Source organism: Kogia breviceps, chromosome 11 (assembly GCF_026419965.1).
Source record: "Kogia breviceps isolate mKogBre1 chromosome 11, mKogBre1 haplotype 1, whole genome shotgun sequence".
Lineage (NCBI taxonomy): Eukaryota > Metazoa > Chordata > Mammalia > Artiodactyla > Physeteridae > Kogia > Kogia breviceps.
Window position 1 is genome coordinate 58,937,768 of NC_081320.1, and position 19,782 is coordinate 58,957,549.

The window sequence follows — 19,782 nt, forward strand, 5'->3', positions numbered from 1 at the left end:
AATAAATATCTTTGGTGACAGGGATTATCAATGTATCTATAAAAACTTACCTCATCCCCACTTGTCACAAGGGGAAGAATGCATTTATATTTTTCTTTATGTGTAGTTGTCATGATGACATAATTATCTTCTTTATACAAAACTCCAGTTGTAGGCTAGAAATAGAACAAAAAAATGTATATTGCTTTAGCTGATTAAACTGAACTATACTAACTTACAGTCCCAGGTCAAACTACTTCATCATTTCAACAGGATTTTTAAACATACTTGCAAAGGTAGGGAAAAGATCTACATATTTTTTAATGACAAAATGAAGATGACAAACTTTATTCTGGTGTTACAATGTAAGAGAAAATAAGGAACAAAAATAAAGTTTGGAGTAAAAAGAAAAAAGTAGTAATGCAACAGATTGAAGTTATAATACAGATTAAAAAGCATTAAGAGGCGTCAATGTTCATGGATACATCATCACTGAGTACTTATTACTCCTATTAACAATTACCACCTATATATGAGAATTGACAACACTTTATAAACATACTCTCAATTCTGTTGGATGGGACACCTGAACATAATATAATGTAGTCGTTTTCATATTTGGATAACATATGGTCTTTACTGCAACTACTCAATTCTGCACTGTTGGAAGTAAGTGCATAGGCAATATGTAAATGAATAAGCATGGTTGTATTCTGAGAAAACAAACAAATAGCTTTACAAAAATAAAGTTTGGAGTGGGCCAGCCCAAAGGTATAGTTTGCTGATTCATGGTATATATCAACAAAACTATCCTTAAAGTGTTCTACAGTATAAAACCAAACAAATTCACAAATCAAAATGAACCAATGTAATTCAAATGAACATTTCAATTAATATAACTGATATTATTTAACTAAAAAGAAATCTCTGCTTTGTTATAGCAAATATGTCACTAACTACTAAGGCAGAAGTTTTCAAAGTCTATGAGAGGTGTTCTCTGACAATTCAATTCTCTCTTAACTTTTCTTACAGCATTGTAAACCCACTATACTATTTGGCTAACCCTGGCAAGGAAAGAAGCACCCTTATTACATACCTCTGCTCTTTTCTCAGTTTAACAAAAACAATTCCTAACTATAATAAAACCAGTATTACTTGAAACTGATGTTATCTTAAACACAAATACAAACTAGGAGATGTTTTCCCAAGACAATAAAACAAAACAAAACACAGCAGTAAATACTAGCTGTATTAGCTATATGCCAGTACCAAATTAAGTTCTTTACATTTATTGTCTCTTTGATGCTGGAAGCAAGCATTGCACCCATCTCACTGAAAAGCAAACTGATGCCCAGGGCTTAAATTTTGTCCAAGGTAATATAGCCAGTAAGTAGCACAGCCCAGACATGAACCCTAGCTGACCGATTCCATATTCTGTGTGCCCTTAACTGTTTTAACATGTTTGAACTAGCTTTTGTTAACATTTTCTTAGATTACTATATAGACTTCTGGACTATGGCCAAAGATCCTTATTTAAAAGATCATCACACGTGAAGAGAGAAATCAGAGAGATTTCAAAGTCAGAGTTGTAAAGCCAAATTTGTGATAAAGGGATCCTTAGAAACATTTATTCAGTTGAGCCAACAAACTGCTGTAAGACATAACACTTATAATGTCTCTCGGTGTTTTTCGGATATATTCAGAATATATGATAGTGAGTTGTACAAAGCATGACTTACATTCAGCTAGCAATGGATGGCCTGAAGTCTTGTCAAATCATTCCTGTACTGTAGGGAAGGTGGACAGTAGCATATGACTTAAATCTAATCCTCTCTATTTGTGAAGTACCTGCAATTTAATATTCAGAACTGGATTCTACAGCAATATTGACTCATTTACTAAAATATTTACCACAATGCTAACAATGGAAAAAGAAACTGCTTGTCTAGAGCCACAGCAAAGAAAGGAAGACAATTCCTTCTTTGTAATTAAAACTAATCTTGGGTTTTATGTCTATGTGAAGAAATTCATTCCTCTGCCTATCGCTTTTAAGGTTTAGGTAAAAGGTAACAGAAGTAGATACCATCACTATTCTTATTTGAAGATTTGTTGTTGCTGCAAAGATTCATTTTTCATTAGTTTAGGAAGGGATACTTTCTTCTTTAATAAAACAGACCAAGTGGCAATTCTTCTATCTGAAAACTCTTTGCTGAAATAGTGCATCACTTATTGGGATCATGAAGTAAACATTTTAACAAACTTTACCCTAATTTTTAATAATAGACATTACAGGAGAAAAGTTAACCTTTTGTGATTTTCTAAGTTAAAAAAATTGTTTTGATCTACTACTAAAATGCTTCCTTCTGATTTTGTAAAACATGTTTTTACTTAAAAAAATATAATTCTGAATGCACAGAATCACAGATAGTGTTAAAAAACTTGTTTTATATAACTTAACACCTTAAAGTATTTCTAGTGTAGGATTAGTGATTTGATAAAAATCAGATTTTAATATAATGAAACTAATCAAGGGGGTGTGGTCTTTAAGGTTAAGGAATTTAAAAAGTATCTTGGCAGGGGAGAAATTCCTAATGTTTGACATGAGTCTGGAGGAATTAAGATAGAGGATGAGAGAGAAAACTATCCTGGGAGAGGCTGTAAAATAAACTCAATGGCACTACTTGTTAATATATATAACATGCTTCGAACCATGGAGTTGGTCACCATTTTTCCCAAATGTAGTGTCTGGGGAAAGTTTCTGAGTGAGAATACATTTCTATACTAACAAAAGAAGTAGAAAGAAAATTAGACTTATTTTGTGGTTTTCCTTTGGTGAAATTCATAAACTCTGTGAAGTAATGAATAATCGAACACTTTAATGACACAGAGATGATATTTCGGAAGGAAAATATACACAAAAACAAAACTGACTGCTAAAAACCAGTAAAGAAAGAATATCATAATCATTAATTATTGTAAAGATTTAAAAATGTACACAATTTTGGTGCTTAACACTTTTCTAAGCAAATTTGAAAGATTACGTATTATTTTGATATATCTGAAGGGGAAGATGATTTAAAGCACAGAAGAATTTTACAGATAAAGAAAATTCAGATCTTCTAATCAAGTCCCTTCCAATTTCAGGTGGTAGAGAGATAAAGACCTTTATCCTAGTTCATACAGCTCCTTAGTTACACACAAATGTCCATCCAACTGGCCTACAAAACAAAATGACAGTGCCAGGTGTGGAGGGCTGTAGTTTCAATTACACAAACTAGGGAAGGGAAGCCTTGAGATTAGAAAAATACTAAAAAAAAAAAAAAAAATCAAAAGATAAATGATAATGACTCTTGGGGCTTATTTTTGCGTCAGGGCCACAGATCTTTTGCCAACTTACAGGAAAATGTTTCTAGATTTTTCTCAAAATAACTCAAACTTAAAAAAAGAAAAGAAAAAAAATTTCTCCCCAAATTTTCAAATGTGCCCATCTTAGATTATGCTTCATTGCCAAAGAAAAGTAATTAAAAATAAAATGTCAAAATAAAATTGTTAGATATAGGAAAGGTTGGTACAGCATACGTTAAGACAGAGATCTTCTACCATAACCTCTTTTTAGCCAGCAAACACCAGTGCCAGAAAGAAAACTGAACGATTTGGTAGTAACTTCTAAAAAGGCTAGTTTTAGTCATCTGCATATAGGTCAGTAAATCTTTAGGGCCACATATCAGCATGCCTTTTTCTAATTAAAAAAAAAAAAGCAAAACACAGGTGCAAGAGTAAAAATTTTAATGACCACATTCTTTAAACATGTGCCAAGTTCATGCCAAGTGTGCTCTTTGGAAATAATAACAGAGGCTGGACTAAAATATTCTTATCCCAAGCCTCTTAGTTATATCTGACTTGTAACAAACTTTCATATAAGTATTTTAACATATCAATGTTTCCTTTATAAGAACCAACTGTATAACACAGGGAACACTACTCAATACTCCGTAATAACCAATACAGGAACAGAATCTAAAAAAAAGTGTATATATGTATATGTATAATTGATTCACTTTGCTGTAAAGCAGAAACTAACACAACATTGTAAACCAACTATGCTCCAATAAAAATTAATTTTAAAAATATTTCCTGGCATTAATGCAAAGATTAATCTGGCTTCCCAGAGAAATACTTAAGCTTAAGAACCACTGAACTACCAGAATGGAAGAACTGAAGACAGGTGGAGAAACAAACCAGGCGTGAAATACTAGCAAAAACTAACATGTGCAAATAGAAGTCTGCTGTGGTACTGATGACATCCGTTATCTTGGGACATTCTGTGCAGACATCCTAGTATCACATATTCACGTTTCAGTGAAATAGTAATAGAACAATATACTAAAACAGTTTTTCAAGTAGAACGACTGCAGGTAATTGGAATAAGAATTTTTAAAAAATTCTGCAGGGTGGAGCGGGGTTGGGGGGGAACTGTTACCTTTTCCCCGACTTCCATTTGAAATAAATGAATTAATTACCATACGGTAAGTGTCACAAGAGCCCAATTTTTATTGGCCTACCGTGGATAGCAAGACTTCTCAGCAGTCCACTCCCCAAAGGAAGAAGGACTGCAAATATTCATTACTTTGAGATTATAAACATGTTCGTCAATGTAGGAAAACCGATCATAAAATCTCATGTTCTGGAGTCTTAAATAACAGTCGTAGTACATCAAAAATGTAAAGGATATTCTGCATAGAGCGTCGTTAACATCTCACAGGCCAAAAAGCCCTCTCAAAAACAACTCTGATGGAAAAAGAGCTGTGCGTATATGTATACGTACTGTGTGTATATACAAGGGAGAAAGAACGAATGTGAGAGAGGGAACTCATATCCGCAGTACAACTGATTGTGTAGGTAGGGTGTGTAATATTCCTTGAAGGAGAAAAGGCTGCTGGTGGAGTTAAGAGCTGCAGAGGACTTTCCAAAGAGAAGACAAACGTGTGCGCCTGACGTGGTTCTAGGAAAGCTTCTTCCACAGGGTAGGAGTGTTGGTAAGGTATAGTGAGACAGATTTTTAAAGGGGAGAGCAGGTGACCGCTGGATCCCGGAATGCGTAGCATGGAGGGCACATCCACAGAACGTGTCTGATAAACATTTGCTGTTTGAATGAATGAACGCGGGGTCGATGAAGCTTTGGATTGGGGAAGGAGGCATGCGCCCGCAGAGGAGGTTCTAGGGGGAAAAAACGCAGAATACTGAGGGAAGGGGCCGAACCCTTAAGCGCCAGGAGGAAAAGAGATGGCTACCGGGTTCGCGAGGGCACTGACCAGAGAGAACTCGGTGCCGGGCCAGTTGACTCGGAAAGGGATGTCATCGCTGAGCTGGGGGAGCGCTCGGCCGCCGCCGGACGCCTCTAGTAGACCGCAGAGTACCAGTAACAGCGGCCCGCCTGGGACCAGACTCCGCGTGCCGCCGCCTCCTTCCTCCATCCTCCGCCACCAAATTCTCCAGCCGCTGCCACAACCCCCTCGGCCCACAGTGGAGAGGAGAGGGAGGGGGAGGAGGAGGAGGAGGAGGAGGAGGCGGCGGGACTACCAAGCACCCAGGATGCCCAGGGCCCAACAGCCGCCACGTCTCCTTCCGGAGAACCCAGCAACGCCGCCCCCGCCCCCTTGGACTTCCCGCCACCGTTTCCGGGGCAGGCGGTATATCAACATCCGGGGCCGCCGAGCAGTCCGCCTACGGAAGCCGGGACGCCGGCCGGGCTTATCTTGTCGCACGCAACCGCAGTCTCGCGGCTGGGAGCGAACGCAGCGGCCTCCCGGGAGCGGACGGGTAAAGACCGGGTCTCGGACCAGCCCTTTCGGAGGCGGCGAAGTGGCGGCACGGAGAGCCGGTGAGTCCGAGAGGCGGCGGCTGTTCCCTTCCGCCACCCGCGCGGCTCTACACCGGCTGGGCAGCGGCTTGGCCCTCATGGAGCAGCTACAGGAGAGTGTGAGCAGGGCGGGTGCTGGTCTTCAGATGAGAAAATTCGAGGTGGCGAGGAGAAGTGAGAAGTGGCGGTGTTCCTGACTGCTCTACCGTCTCGCTGCTTTTCTTTTTTTCCGCACGTAGCATCTGTACACTTCATCTTTCCCGCTGGAAGTTTCTCTCCGCCTCTTTTGCTGTGGGCCGCGGTCACCTCACTACTTCCAGCTCCTGACTAACGCAGGGCGGGGAGTTGTCTCAGTCTCCGCAGCCGTGGTTTCGGGGATACCCGAGCCGAGGAAACCTGTCGTCCCCCCGTATAAGAATACTGCGATTCTCCGAGGGTGGCCTAGACGGAGAATCTCCTAGTGGGTAGGGCAGCTAGATAGCTCAGCCCCTACATTTTTGCTTTACGGGGTCTCTTTCATCCCAGAGTTGAAGTGTTGGGTTGCTGTTTTTTTAAGGAAGTCGACAAGTTGCTTTATGTGAGGTTCAGAGCCAGGTGAATGTGAGGTTATGAACTCACATGAGGTTCATATATCTCTGACTTTATTCAAAAAAGCACAGAAAGTTTTGGATTCCCCTCCCCATCTTAAAAAAAAAGCCGTTGTTTTCATCTCTTACATAATGGGTTATACAGTGTTAGTTCTAGAGCACCTGTCATTGTCTTTCTGGAGGTGGGAAAAGCTAGACCTTTGTGCTAGATCTGCTAAAGACTGTGTCGTCCCTCGTGTGTCGTCGTCCCCACCCCCACGCAATTTGAGCCAAATCAAAAAGCAGGAAGAACAGTCTGTTTTTCTGTTTTTTGTTTTAAAAATTTCCTTTTTTAAAGCAAAAGGAATCCGCAGCATCAAAGAAAATTACTTTTTTCCAGAATTGAGGTGTTGTTCATTAATTTATTTACTTATTAATGGTTAATATGTGTGCGAACACTGGGATTGGTAAATGGCAAATAAATGGGTCTCTGTCCTCTTTCTCTCATGGTTTAACAAGGGAGATTACACAGACAAATAATGGTAACTTATTGTGATATAATAAAGCAGTTAACATTTATATAGCATTTCTTCCGTGCACTAGTGTAAGTACTTTATATATGTTATGAGGCAGGTACTATAGATTATACAGTAGAGAGATGTTAGAGTGAAGATATAAAGAAGGGCAGAGATTGGACAGGAAAGGCTTCCCAGGAGAGGTGACATTAGAATTGGGGTTTTAAGGATTTATAGGAGTTCATCAGGCAGGTGGGGAAGTGCATTTCCAGCACCATCCTTCTAGATAGTCTGTTAGGGCTTTTCAGTGTAGTCAGCAGATAATGTGGGATGGAATCAACAGCAGGAGATTAGTGCTCTCTTAGAGGAACAGAGGCAGTCAGTTCAGATTAATTCACTACATTCAGTTCAAGATTAATTCCAAATGGATTAGATATTTAAATGAACAACAAAAAGAAAACAATAGAATAAAACTTAGGAGAATAATTCAATGATCTTGGCAAGATAGGAAATCCTGAAGTCATGAAGGAAAAGAGATGTATTTGACTAAATAAAAATGAAAAATATTTGTCTGCCCTGGTTTAGTCTCTGGGTCTATAGTAATGGAAGCTGCCTCAATAGAGCTTATGTTCAAGTAACAGATAAAAAACAAGTAAGATAATTTCTGGTAGTGGTCATTGCTGCTTAGAAACTAGGGTTGTGTGAAAGAGAATGCTTCTGGGATATGCTGCTCAGGTAGATGGTCAGACTTGTGTGAGGAAGTGACATTTGAGTTGTGACTTGAAATGGTGAAGAGGAAGCCACACAGCAATTTCCAGCAGGAAAAGCTTGGTGTGTTGGAGGGACAGAAAGAAGGCTAATGTTGCTGGAGTGTAAGAGCAAAGTGGTAGGAGATGGCCAGCTGAACACAGATCTGTAAGTAGGAGAGGATGTGGCCTGATGTACATTTGTGAAGATCATTATGGTTGCTGTGTGGAAAATTGATTATAGAGAATGTTATTGTCTGAATTGTGTTCCCCAAAAGGATATGCTGAAGTCCTAACCCCTGGAACCTGTGAGTGTGAACTTATTTGGAAATAGGGTCTTTGAAGATGGAAAGTTAAGATAAGGTCATTGAACTCGGGTGGGCCCTAATACAATGACTAGTGTCTTTATAAGAAGAGGGAAATTTGGACACAGACAGACATAGAGAGATTGCTGTGTGAGGATGGAGGCAGAGATTGGAGTGATGTGTGTACAGACTAAGGAATGCTAAAGTTTGCCAGCAACCACCAGAAGTTAGCAAGAGGTAAGGACAAATCCTCCAGAGGTTTCATAGAGATTGTGGCTCTGCTGACACCTTGATTTCAGACGTCTAACCCCCAGACCTGGGACTTTCCTGGAGGCACAGTGGTTAAGAATCTGCCTGCCAATGCAGGGGGCACGGGTTCGAGCCTGGATCTCAAAAGATGCCACATGCCGTGGAGCAACTAAGCCCTCAGCATGTGGGCTTAGTTGTATGGCAGCCCTAGGAAACTAATGTAGTGGGCAAGTATGGCAACAGGGAGACCAGTTAGGAAGCTGGTAGCAGCAGAGATGGGGAGAAGTGGCCTAATTTGGATATATTTTTCAGCTACAGCATCTTGACTTTGCTGGTGGATTAGATGTGACATGTTCTTACAGAGATGAATTGATGATGTCTAGATATGTTTTATGAGGAACTGGTGGTGCAGTTTACTGAAAGAGGGAAGAAAAGAATGTGGACTGATGGGAACCGTGTGTTTTTGTCTGTTTTACTTTTTATTTTGAAGTGATTTCAAACTTATATAATAGTTGCAAGAATCAAACCTAGATTTCCCCAGTTGTTAACGTCTTACATATGTGGTTTGAATACAATAGTAGTAATTTCTGAATCAAGGGTTCTGTTTTGGATATGTTAAGTTTTATTATTTTTTTAAATTTTTATTGGAGTGTAGTTGATTTACTGGACATGTTAAGTTGTAGATATCAGTTAGACATCCAACTGGAGCTAACACATTGGTTAAATAAACCTGAAGCTCAGGTGAGGAGGTCAGAGCTGGAGTTATAAATTTTGGCATTATTAGCCTATAGATATACTGAAAGCCATGATTCTGGCTGACATCATTTAGGGAAAAAATGAGGATAACAAAGGGAAGATGAATCATTACACCATTAGATATTGAACAGCATTGAAGAATTAACAAAATGGACTGGGGAGGTGTGCCCAGTAAAGCAGAAAGAAAATCAGAAAACTGAGATATCAAGGAAGTCAAGAGAAAGAAGTGTACCATGGGAATGACCAGCTAGCTGAGTCAAGTAAATGCTGCTGAGAAGTTGTGGAAGATGAGGATAAGCAGGTAACCAACCACTGGGTTTGACAGCATGGAGGAGGAGCAGAGGGGAAGAAAGGCTTGATTGGATTGAAGTGGAGGCTTTTTTATGTGTATGTTAAATTAAAAACATTGTTTTTGCATTTCAGCAGAGTATACACCAGTTTCTCAAAACCTTGGCAATGTTGACATGTTGAGCCAGGAAAATCCTTTGTTGTGAGGGGCTATCTTGTGCGTCGTATAATGTTTAGTAGCATACCTGGCTTGTGTCCACTAGATGCTAGTAGCAACCCCGCCCTCCCCCCTCCCCCCAGCCAAGTTGTGACAACCAAAAATGTCTGCACACATTGCCAAATGTCCCTTGGCAGGCAAAATGGCCGATGGTTGAACATCACTGGTTTAGACTTTTAAATGAGAGGCTTGAATATTAATGGTAACGTTTTAGGCATTAGCTCACTGAGTGGGAAGATATTAGAGGCAAGCAGGGGACCTTTCTAGCACTCTAAAAATTTTGCAGTGTAGTGAACACCTACTTTTCCTATAATGCCTGTTTGCGTTGTATCTTTAATGATTCCATAAGGCACTTAATCTTACCTCGCACTGATGTCATCATTATGCAGTTATCATCATAGAGAATTTTGAATGTAAATATGTAGAAGATTGTCCTGAATCTGTATTAACCCCATCATTGCCTAGAAATTATTTTGAAAAAATAGTCAGTTACTTCATTTAATAGTCTCTTGATTTTTTTCTCATGTAAATATGGTACAGAATACACAATCTTAAATTCCGTTTATTTTAAATTTCTGCTTCATGGATTCCAGAAAAATTCCCCTTTATTTTGCAAAACTATGCTTTTCTGCACACAAGGGAGTTAGTCTTAATGTGGCAGTTTTCAATTAGCTGCAGAACTACAGATCTGGGGAGAGATCAAGAGTTGTGCAGTTATTCATCTAATAAATGTGGTTTGGAAGCACTGTCCAAAGTACTAAGGGTGCTATAAAAATGACTTAGATATAAAAGAAATGACTTAGATATAGATCAAGTCCACCAAAGTATTACCACCTAGGAAGGGAGATAGGACTTGTAAATAACTAATTATATTAAAAGTGAGAAGTGTTGTTAGAGAAGTACTGTGCAGATAAAGTATTGCAGACATTCAAAGGAGGGGGTGATTACCTCTAGCAAGGGATGAGAAGAAGGGAGCATGGAAACCAATAAGGTAGTCTCGGCATTTGTATAGGACCTTAATGGATGGTAGGAATTGGATTTACAGAGCTGGGAGAGGTCTATTCTAAGTGGATGAAAGAGCATGAACCCAAGACATAGAGATCAAAAATAATTTGGTTTGAGTATAGAAAGGGGGCTTGGGAATGACATAAGGAATTTAATATGTGACAAGGGTGTCATTTCACTTTTGTGGGAAAAGGATGTTTTAATAAATGCTGATAGTGCAGTTTGCTATTCATCTATAGGAAAACCAACTAGATCACCTTATCATAAATTACATAAAAAGTAAATTGTGAGAATTCCCTGGCGGTCCAGTGGTTAGGACTCCACGCTTTCACTGCTGAGGGCCCATGTTCGATCCCTCGTCGGGGAACATAAGCCAGGCAGCGCTGCCAAAAAAAAAAAGTAAATTGTAGGGCTTCCCTGGTGGCGCAGTGGTTGAGAATCCGCCTGCCGATGCAAGGGACACGGGTTCATGCCCCGGTCCGGGAAGATCCCACATGCCACGGAGCGGCTGGGCCCGTGAGCCATGGCCGTTGAGCCTGCGCGTCCGGAGCCTGCGCGTCCGGAGCCTGTGCTCCGCAATGGGAGAGGCCACAACAGTGAGAGGCCCGTATACCACAAAAAAAAAAAAAAAAAAGTAAATTGTAAATGAGTTAAAGATATTTCCATATGAAACAATTAGGAGAATATTCATATAATTGGAGTAGGGATGGTATTTTTTAGTAAGACAGGAAATCCAGATACTGTAAAAGGAAAGATAGACTTGCTATAATAAACTTTTTAAAATTAGTAATTTTTAAAGTTAAAAATTATTAAAGTTAAAAATATGCAAACCTTTTGGCCTAGTCATTTTACTTTTTGGATTTTCTCCTTTAAATACAAAAGCCCTGACACATAAGGATGTATGTATAAAGATAATTCATTGTGGCATTAGCTGTAATGGCAAAAAAAACCCTGGATATCTGATTTTCTAATAATAAGGCAATGGCTGAATAATTATATGCAAACTCTGTACAACTGAATTGTGAGATGGTTAGGAGCAAGGGCTCAAGAGTTAGGCTAGTGAGATTCTGATCCTACCTACATGTGTGACCTTGGCACATTACTTAACCTCTTGAGAGCTCAGTTTTCTTACCTGTAAAATGGAGAAAATAACAAATGTGAGATGTAAGAACTATTATGAAGATTGAGATTTATTATGTATTTCATTCATTTAATAGATGTGTCCAGGTACTATTTTAAGTGCTTTAGAGATATAAATTTATATAATTGATTTATTCCTTGTAATAATCTCAGAAGTTAGATTTTATTGTTTCCTCATTTTACTGATTAGGAAACTGAAACACAAGAGAGGTTAATATGTTCTAATATAATTCACACACAGGTATAAAATTGTATATCTGTGCCATGTTATAAAATATGGCTGAATAAAACTGTAAAATTTTTTTTCCAGTTGAAATTTTTCTGAGACAGAAATGAGAACCAACCACTTGGGCTTTGAGTTAAAAGTTATCCCAGATCTCTATAATACTTTCTCATTTAGAGATATAAAGGGCAAAACTGATAAAAATAAAGACATTTGTTCAAATTAACAGCTGGTATGCAATCTGAGGTTGTTTAACACTACTTACTCCAGAGGCTGCCTAAGATAGTAATTGACCTTTTCTGTTAATTTCCAATATTGATCTTTTTTACCCTCCAATCACTCCTTTAAATATAATTTACTCTGTGGTAACAAGAAGACTTAAGAGGACTGGGATACACATTTTGGGAAAAATAAATGAAGAGAAAAGTTTTGGCCTTCAGAGATTTTTGGTTAAAATACATCACATACACAGGTGACAGAATGCCAGCAAATATCCAGGTGCAAATGTGAATATTGTACGTACTCATTTCTTAGGTACAAGGAAAAAGAAAGGAGATTGGAAATTTGATTTCAAATCAAGGTAGAATGTTTCTTTTTTTAATCCCATGCTTTATATTTTTGTTTATGGTTTTTCCTAAGGATTTTCTGTTAAGAATTTTGTATAAGAATGAGTTTTTAAAACTTCATGTGAACAACAACTATATATAACAATACCAGTGTAGTAGTCTTGTCAAGCCTGGGTATAAGAAAATTATCAAACAAATAAAAAATGTGGCTCATTCTACAAGATAACTGGCCTGAACCTTAAAAAAAAATCAATGACTAGGAATAAAAAGAGTCCTCTATAACCAAAGATGTATACTACTATCACATCTTAGAAAAATAACAATGATTTCAACTTTCACCATTTATTGGCCTCCTTTTCCTCCATTCAGGATCCAGTCAGGGATGTCATGCCTTGCATTTAATTGTTGTCATAAAGGCTGTTTTATTTTTATTTTTTTTATAAAGAAGTTTATTGGAGTATAGTTGATTTACAATGTTGTTTTAGTTTCAGGTGTACAGCAAAGGGAATCAGTTATGCATATATCCACTCTTTTTCAGATTCTTTTCTCATATAGTCCATTACGGAGTATTGAGTAGAGTTCCCTGTGCCTGTACAGTAGGTCCTTATTAGTTTTCTATTTTATATATAGTATATATATGTCAATCCCAATTTAAAGTCTGTTTAAAACTATAGCAGTTCCCCTTTGCCATTGATTTTAGGGCTCACTGTGTTTTTTTTTTTGTACTACTAACAAAGAAAATTACCACTAGCAATTACGTTTATGACATGCCATCTAGTGTAAGACTCATCTCAATTTCAGAAGTCTTAAAATGAAATCAATGTATTAACAAAATATGGCAACTTGCCCAAGGTCGTAACACTGGTAAGCAGTGGAACTGGATATCAAACCCAAACAGTCTCGCTCCTGAATCCATTCTTTTGGCCACTTCTCAGTGTTGCCATTTTGTAATCAATGAGTTATTGCATGTAAGGCTTTTTCAGCATAGTGCCTTAATTACATGTTAAATATGTAATATGTGTTAGCTTTTATTATCATTTTCACGGCTTTTGCAGTTGGCTACTATATGTTTATAACATCTACGTTCTGTGACTTTATTCAGTTTTTATGTGCTTTGTTTTTTTTTTTTTGCGATACGCGGGCCTCTCACTGTTGTGGCCTCTCTCGTTGCGGAGCACAGGCACCGGACGCGCAGACTCAGCGGCCATGGCTCACGGGCCTAGCCACTCCGCGGCATGTGGGATCTTCCCGGACTGGGGCATGAACCCGTGTCCCCTGCATCGGCAGGCGGACTACTGCGCCACCAAGGAAGCCCTGTGCTTTGTTTATAGGTTGACTCTCAAGCATTGAAAACCTATAAACTTTACAATATTGTACTTAACACAAGTACAATTCATTATAAAATCAAGAGGTGTAATTGGAACTGCAGAGAAGGAAATGTAATTGTATTAATCCTCTGCCATTTAAAGTGTCCTTTTAGCTCCCTAAAATTAGTACTATATTTGCTAAAATGAATCCATTTTGTTCTTGAAGATATATTTTGAGCTCTCAAACACTTTGTTCTAATTTACAGTAGTTGCTTTCCAAGTCTGTTGCATATCTACCTATCTATATTGGGTCTTTCCATCTATCTATCTTTATTTTTGGGGTAACTCTCCTGGGTTAAATGTACTGTTTTATGTTATTCCGTGTCCTCCTTATCTCACATTTCCCTCCCAGCTTGTTGGGGTATAGCTAATTACAAGTAATTTTGGGGGGAAGAGATATAAAGCAGGTAATTTAATTATCGCAGGCCTATATGCAAATGTATTTATCTTGCCTTCTCAGTTAATAGTTTGGGAATAGAATTCATAGTTCAATCATTTCGTTTTGCTTGAAACTTTGAAGACATCATTCCTTTGCCTTTTACCATCTAGTATATGTGACGAGAATACTAAAGCCAGTCTGATTCTGCTTCTTTTTTGCAAGTAATATACTTTTCCTCTGGAATGTTTTATTAGACTCTTTTTCTTTATCATTGGTTTTATCATATTTTATGAGAGTATTTCTTCCTAGATGTGGATCTTTTTTCATTTATCCTTCGTTACACTCCATGAGTCCTATTTGTTCACTTCTTCAATTTTGTTCTCCTTCATTTTCTCTGTAGAGAGAAAAAAGACAAAAAGAAAACAAATTGGGTAATAAGGAAGATCAGTTCAAGAGATCTGTTTGCTTTGACTATCATTTCTCCTTTTTGAATATCTTTCCTCAGTGTTTAATTTTTTTCCTGCTTCCATAGTTTCCAGTTGCTCATTTTTAATAGATGCAATGTCTTCATGAATTTCTTTGAGGATAGCACTTACAAACTTTAAACATTTATAAGTTTAAAAGCTCTGCTTCCTTAAGGGAAGTTGATTATTTTCACCCTTTTGTGCTTTTGCTTTTCCTCAAAAATTAAAAAAAACAACAACAAAGGATTCTTGAACTCTTTGTAAGTGAGCAGGGTATCAACTGTTGTGCCTCACTTAAAGTCCATGGGTGAAATGCAGGAAAACAGCTGCCTCTTCCTCTTCTCCCTCCACCCTGTGCCCAGGTAAGGAAGGCTTTGTTGTGTAGCATGAAGATGTTCTAATGCTTTCAGGGTAGATTGTTAAATTAAAAAAAAAAAAAAAAGTTGTGGTTTTAGCTGGAAACCAGCATTGTTGCTGCTAGACATTCTGTGTATAAAGGAGTGAGATAAAAGGTTTGGCTTGGCTATCTAATATACATATTATAAGAATCCTGATTTTTGTCCTGCAGCCCCCTTCTGCTGTATCTAGGTTTGGTATTTCTTCAGACTCTGCTGGCAGGAATGGCTTCTGCATGGCTGCAGCTTTCTTGTGTGTACACATGCATATAGGTGCACCTGCATGTTTGTTCTAGACTGTGGTTTTCTCTGCACTGGCTTAATCCTCAATATAATCTCATCTGCTCTCCTTCCAGAATGCATGAATGCACTTCAGTGGGATTTTGCTAGGAAGTGGAAGAAAATGCATATGCCTAGTTTGTCTTACACAAAGTAGGTAATTGATAGGTATATGTTGAATAAATCAATCAATGTTGTTGAGAATATTGGGCAAAACATACATCTGTTTAAATTTTTTAAAATTATGACTTTAGAATACGGGTAATTAAATGAATCTTTTTTAAAAATTCTTTTAACTTTATCCTGTTTCAGGAAAGAATCTCATTGGGGTTAAAACTTACCAGTGGAGGTATAAAATGAAAAACCTGCCATCTCTCACTGGTTTTTTTTTTTTTCCAAAATTAAAGGCCTTAATTCAATTTTGTTCCTTTTTAGTGCTTAGCACAGTGCCTGGCATGTTGTAAGTATTCAGTGATAGTTATTATTAATGTTTGTTCAAGTTAAACTCGTTTTGTCTCTCATTGGGGAATAGTACTAGGAATAGATTTTGGCATTTATAGTAAGTGCTCCATAAGTGTTAACTACTATTCTTTGATGCATGAGCAACAATTTATTTTTTTCTCTGAAGCTTTCTCTGATCTTATTTGTTTGAATTAACAATTTGAATTAACAATTTGTCTCTATTCTGGTTGTATTTTATGTCCCAGCCTTTCTGGTAAGTAACATCGATTTGCTTGCTTGTGTGTCTCCACCAAATGTGGTTCTTGATAGCTGGGAGCTATCTTTTTAATCTTAGTAGTCTTGCTGCATAGTGATTGCTTACCACCTATCATTAGTCCCTCTTTTTTGCTAGGTCTTAATGGTTGAGGAGGATGGTGTGACTGGAACATGGCGGGTGTGCACTAGTGGGAAGTGAAATGTGACAAATATGCTGACACCAGGTTGTATGTAGCTGAATACCAGATTAAAGAACTTGAACTTTATTTTGTATGCCCTGGGAGGCATTTTGATTACTGACTAGATTAGTTTCATATTTTAGAAAGATAATTCTGAGTACAGAGAAGAGAATGTGCTGGAAAGAAGAAATAAGATTGGAGGCAAGGAGAAGGTGTAAGAAACTCTTGCTCTTGCTGTATTATAAGGTTCTTATTTTAGTTGAGAAACCTTGCAGCTCATACTTGAAGGATAGGTCTTACCAACACGTCACCTTTTAAGTCATATCACAGATAGGCTTCAGGGCTTCCCTGCTCACTTTGCTTTGAGTTTTATATAAAACTTTAAATAAAATGCTAAAATTTATTATAAACAAGGAACACAACTACATTTTGTAAAAAATTGTGAAAATACTTTCTGCAAAAGCCTGTGAATTGGTGATATTTTAAACTTGTTTGTTGTATTTTCTGTTCTGTCCATTGTTCAACATTTAATGTGTATCATATACAGGGAAGTAATGTGGGACAAAGTTTTTCTTTGGGACAGGAGATGAATTATGTTGTCCCCCCCCCCCCGCCCCCAGGTACGCGGGCCTCCCGCTGTTGTGGCATCCCCTGCTGCGGAGCACAGGCTCTGGACGAACAGGCTCAGCGGCCATGAGGGCCCAGCTGCTCTGCGGCATGTGGGATCCCCCCGGACCGGGGCACGAACCCATGTCCCCTGCATTGGCAGGCAGACTCTCAACCACTGCGCCACCAGGGAAGCTGAATTATGTTTTTAATACACTAAGTTTCAGGTGTTTATATAGCTCAACTGGAGGTACTTATTACATATAAGACATAAAGATTTGTAAAGAGTTTGAGGGAAGTAGGCTAGAGATTCGAAGTTTTCTAAATAAAGATGGTAATTGAAGCCTAGGATTCAGTGAGTATGTGCATCTGATAAACAGTAGTCAAAAATGTAAATAGAAATGCAACGAAATGTTCTGGGTTTTTGGCCTTAGTGATATGGTCACTAGTGTCTGATGCGTCAGAGTTGTAAAGAAGGATGAAGGGGCTTCCCTGGTGGCGCAGTGGTTGAGAATCCGCCTGCCGATGCTGGAGACACGGGTTCGTGCCCTGGTCCGGGAAGATCCCACATGCCGCGGAGCGGGTGGGCCCGTGAGCCATGGCCGCTGAGCCTGCGCGTCCGGAGCCTGTGCTTCGCAACGGAAGAGGCCACAACAGTGAGAGGCCCGCATATCACAAAAAAAAAAAAAAAAAAAAAAAAAAAAAAAAAAAAAAGAAGGATGAAGGACCGAGATCTTTGGGTTGAATGAGAAAAGGGGTCATTGGAAACCTGAGACTACACAGATTGGGTGGAGTACAGCAGAGTAAAGTTAGATTGGAGGGACACTGAAATGAGTTGATAAGGAAATAGAACACTGTAGTTTAAAAATTCCTGCAAAGGATAGGAAAGCTAGAAGAGTGAAAGAAATTGTAGGGTTAAGTGGTGTTTTTTCCAGATGTATGTGCGTTGGCTAACCATTTATAAAGACAGGGAGGTTCAGTACAGTTAAATAAAACTACCCAGAAATTGGTACTGAACTATATAGTATTTTAGAAAGGTAAAATGAACCTTAAGAAAACTTAAACAACCCTGAAATTCAGTAAAGCTAATTTTCATCATATAAATTTGACATTTCTTTTTTTTTTTTTTTTTTGCGGTACGCGGGCCTTTCACTGTTGTGGCCTCTCCTGTTGTGGAGCACAGGCTCCGGAAGCGCAGGCTCAGCGGCCATGGCTCACGGGCCCAGCCGCTCCGCGGCGTTTGGGATCGTCCCGGAACGGGGCACGAACCTATGTCCCCTGCATCAGCAGGCAGACTCAACCACTGTGCCACCAGGGAAGCCCAGGTGTTCAAATTCTTAGAAGAGTAGCCACAGGATTAAAAAATCATTTGCTAATCTTGGAATTTTTAATGTGTGCCTATGGTGAATTTATTTTAAAGTTTTAGAAATTCATAAAAATAGATCGTTAAAAGCTGAATAAATTCATAGAAAATATAGTCACAGTAGTTTTGTAGAAAAAGATAGGCATAATTGGAATACCCTATTTGATATGTAGATTTTGACGTGATATGATGAGGGAATTTTAAGCACATTTATCATATAACTGACTTAGAATCAGGGATGTAAATTATAGGAGGATGATGCTTACATTGATATTCACAGCTGTTCCAAAGTTATAATTTTAAAAAGATATGTTTTTATGGAAAAGAGAAATCTAATATAATAGAATAAAATGTTGACTATAAAATGTTTTAAAATCAGTCTTGAAGGAATAGATCACCTTCATGCTTTCAAATATTCAGAGTTGACATCACAGCAACCTTTGTTTCCCTAAGTGATAACTTTTTATGTATGCAGGTGGTATCTAGACTGTGCTTACAGTTCTTAGTAGACTGAAGAGTGAATGTGTTATTTGTTTGGGAGTGGGGAAAGGAAATATAATAGTGGCCTGAAGTAGGAGTACAAAGACCTACTTTAAAAAATCTACTCCATTAGAGATTTACATTAAAAGTTTCTTTTCTCTTTGTAGGATTTACACTCATACTTTTCTTGAATTCCTAAAACTGAACACCTAGCTAATAAGATTTATTCTCTGAGGAATGAGAGTCTGAGTTATGGGTGTGTGATGAGGGCCGAATGAGAGAGACTGTTTTGAAAGTGAGGTCCAAGGGCTATAAAGAGACTTGCAGTTTTGCTAATAAAAATGTTATGCTCTAGATAGCTTAGTACATTTATGATTCTTACTAGCTTGTGGGCTAGTAAGCCCTACCTTCTCTCTAATTCACTATTGTTTATCTTCTCCATTTTAGTCATGTTTCTCTCCATCCCAGTGAAAATGATAGGTCCCTGTCCCTGGGCTCTTTGGATCATGGCTTCCCTATAAATGTTGATGGTATACCACATGTGTATTTTCTAGTTAACTTCTGAGAGTCTAGAAAGACACATAAATGGGGAACCCAAAGTAATCCCTCTCCCTAGATATTTCATAACATTGTTATATATTAAATGGTAGAAGAGTCACTAAGGCTGGATCTCTGAATACACCTATGTGATTCTGAGCTATGGCATGTGAATCCTGGATAGGCTCATTATAGTTGTGGAAATCTGTATGCATCTATCAAAATTAACATCTCTATGTAACAAGTCACATACTATTGCATTACACAAAAAGTTAAATCTTGTTTACCTCTTGAAAAAGAGATGCAGGTTAGTAAAGACAGTTAAATTCAAGTGGATTTTTAAATATATTGTAGAAAGATCTTGTGCTTTAGCGGAGACATGGACTTCTGCTGCTTACTAGATGTGTAATTGTGTGCAAGTTACTATGGAAACATGCTCAGAGGATGATTATGTATAGTGCCTAGTACATCCTTATGATGTATTCATTAATGAATGTTAGTATTCTTCCTGTTTTACAGGACAAGTGAAATGCCTTCTAGAAAACTAATATTGAAAATGTTAGAAAATATTTAAAATAGTTATGTAGCTGAGTAAATTATC

At 38.2% G+C, this 19,782-nt stretch overlaps 2 protein-coding genes across 3 annotated transcripts in view; one reads left to right on the forward strand and one right to left on the reverse strand.

Moving 5' to 3' along the window:
- The window catches only part of ERLEC1 (endoplasmic reticulum lectin 1), a 37,739-nt gene extending 32,075 nt beyond the window's left edge, over positions 1 to 5,664 (reverse strand). Inside the window, exons 1-2 of one of the 2 annotated variants that reach the window (XM_067007606.1) lie at positions 5,292 to 5,657; positions 51 to 155 (exon numbers count right to left, since the gene is read on the reverse strand). In XM_067007606.1, the coding sequence (XP_066863707.1) occupies positions 51 to 155; positions 5,292 to 5,453 (267 nt within the window). In that variant the 5' untranslated portion in view covers positions 5,454 to 5,657. Of the gene's footprint in view, positions 1 to 50; positions 156 to 5,291 lie in introns of both variants that reach the window. The other variant, XM_059078955.2, reaches the window with a different exon arrangement.
- The window catches only part of ASB3 (ankyrin repeat and SOCS box containing 3), a 98,859-nt gene continuing 83,928 nt past the window's right edge, over positions 4,852 to 19,782 (forward strand). The window contains exon 1 of the mRNA XM_059078953.2: positions 4,852 to 5,860. The gene's annotated coding sequence lies outside the window, so the exon portion shown is untranslated. The remainder of the gene's footprint in view (positions 5,861 to 19,782) is intronic.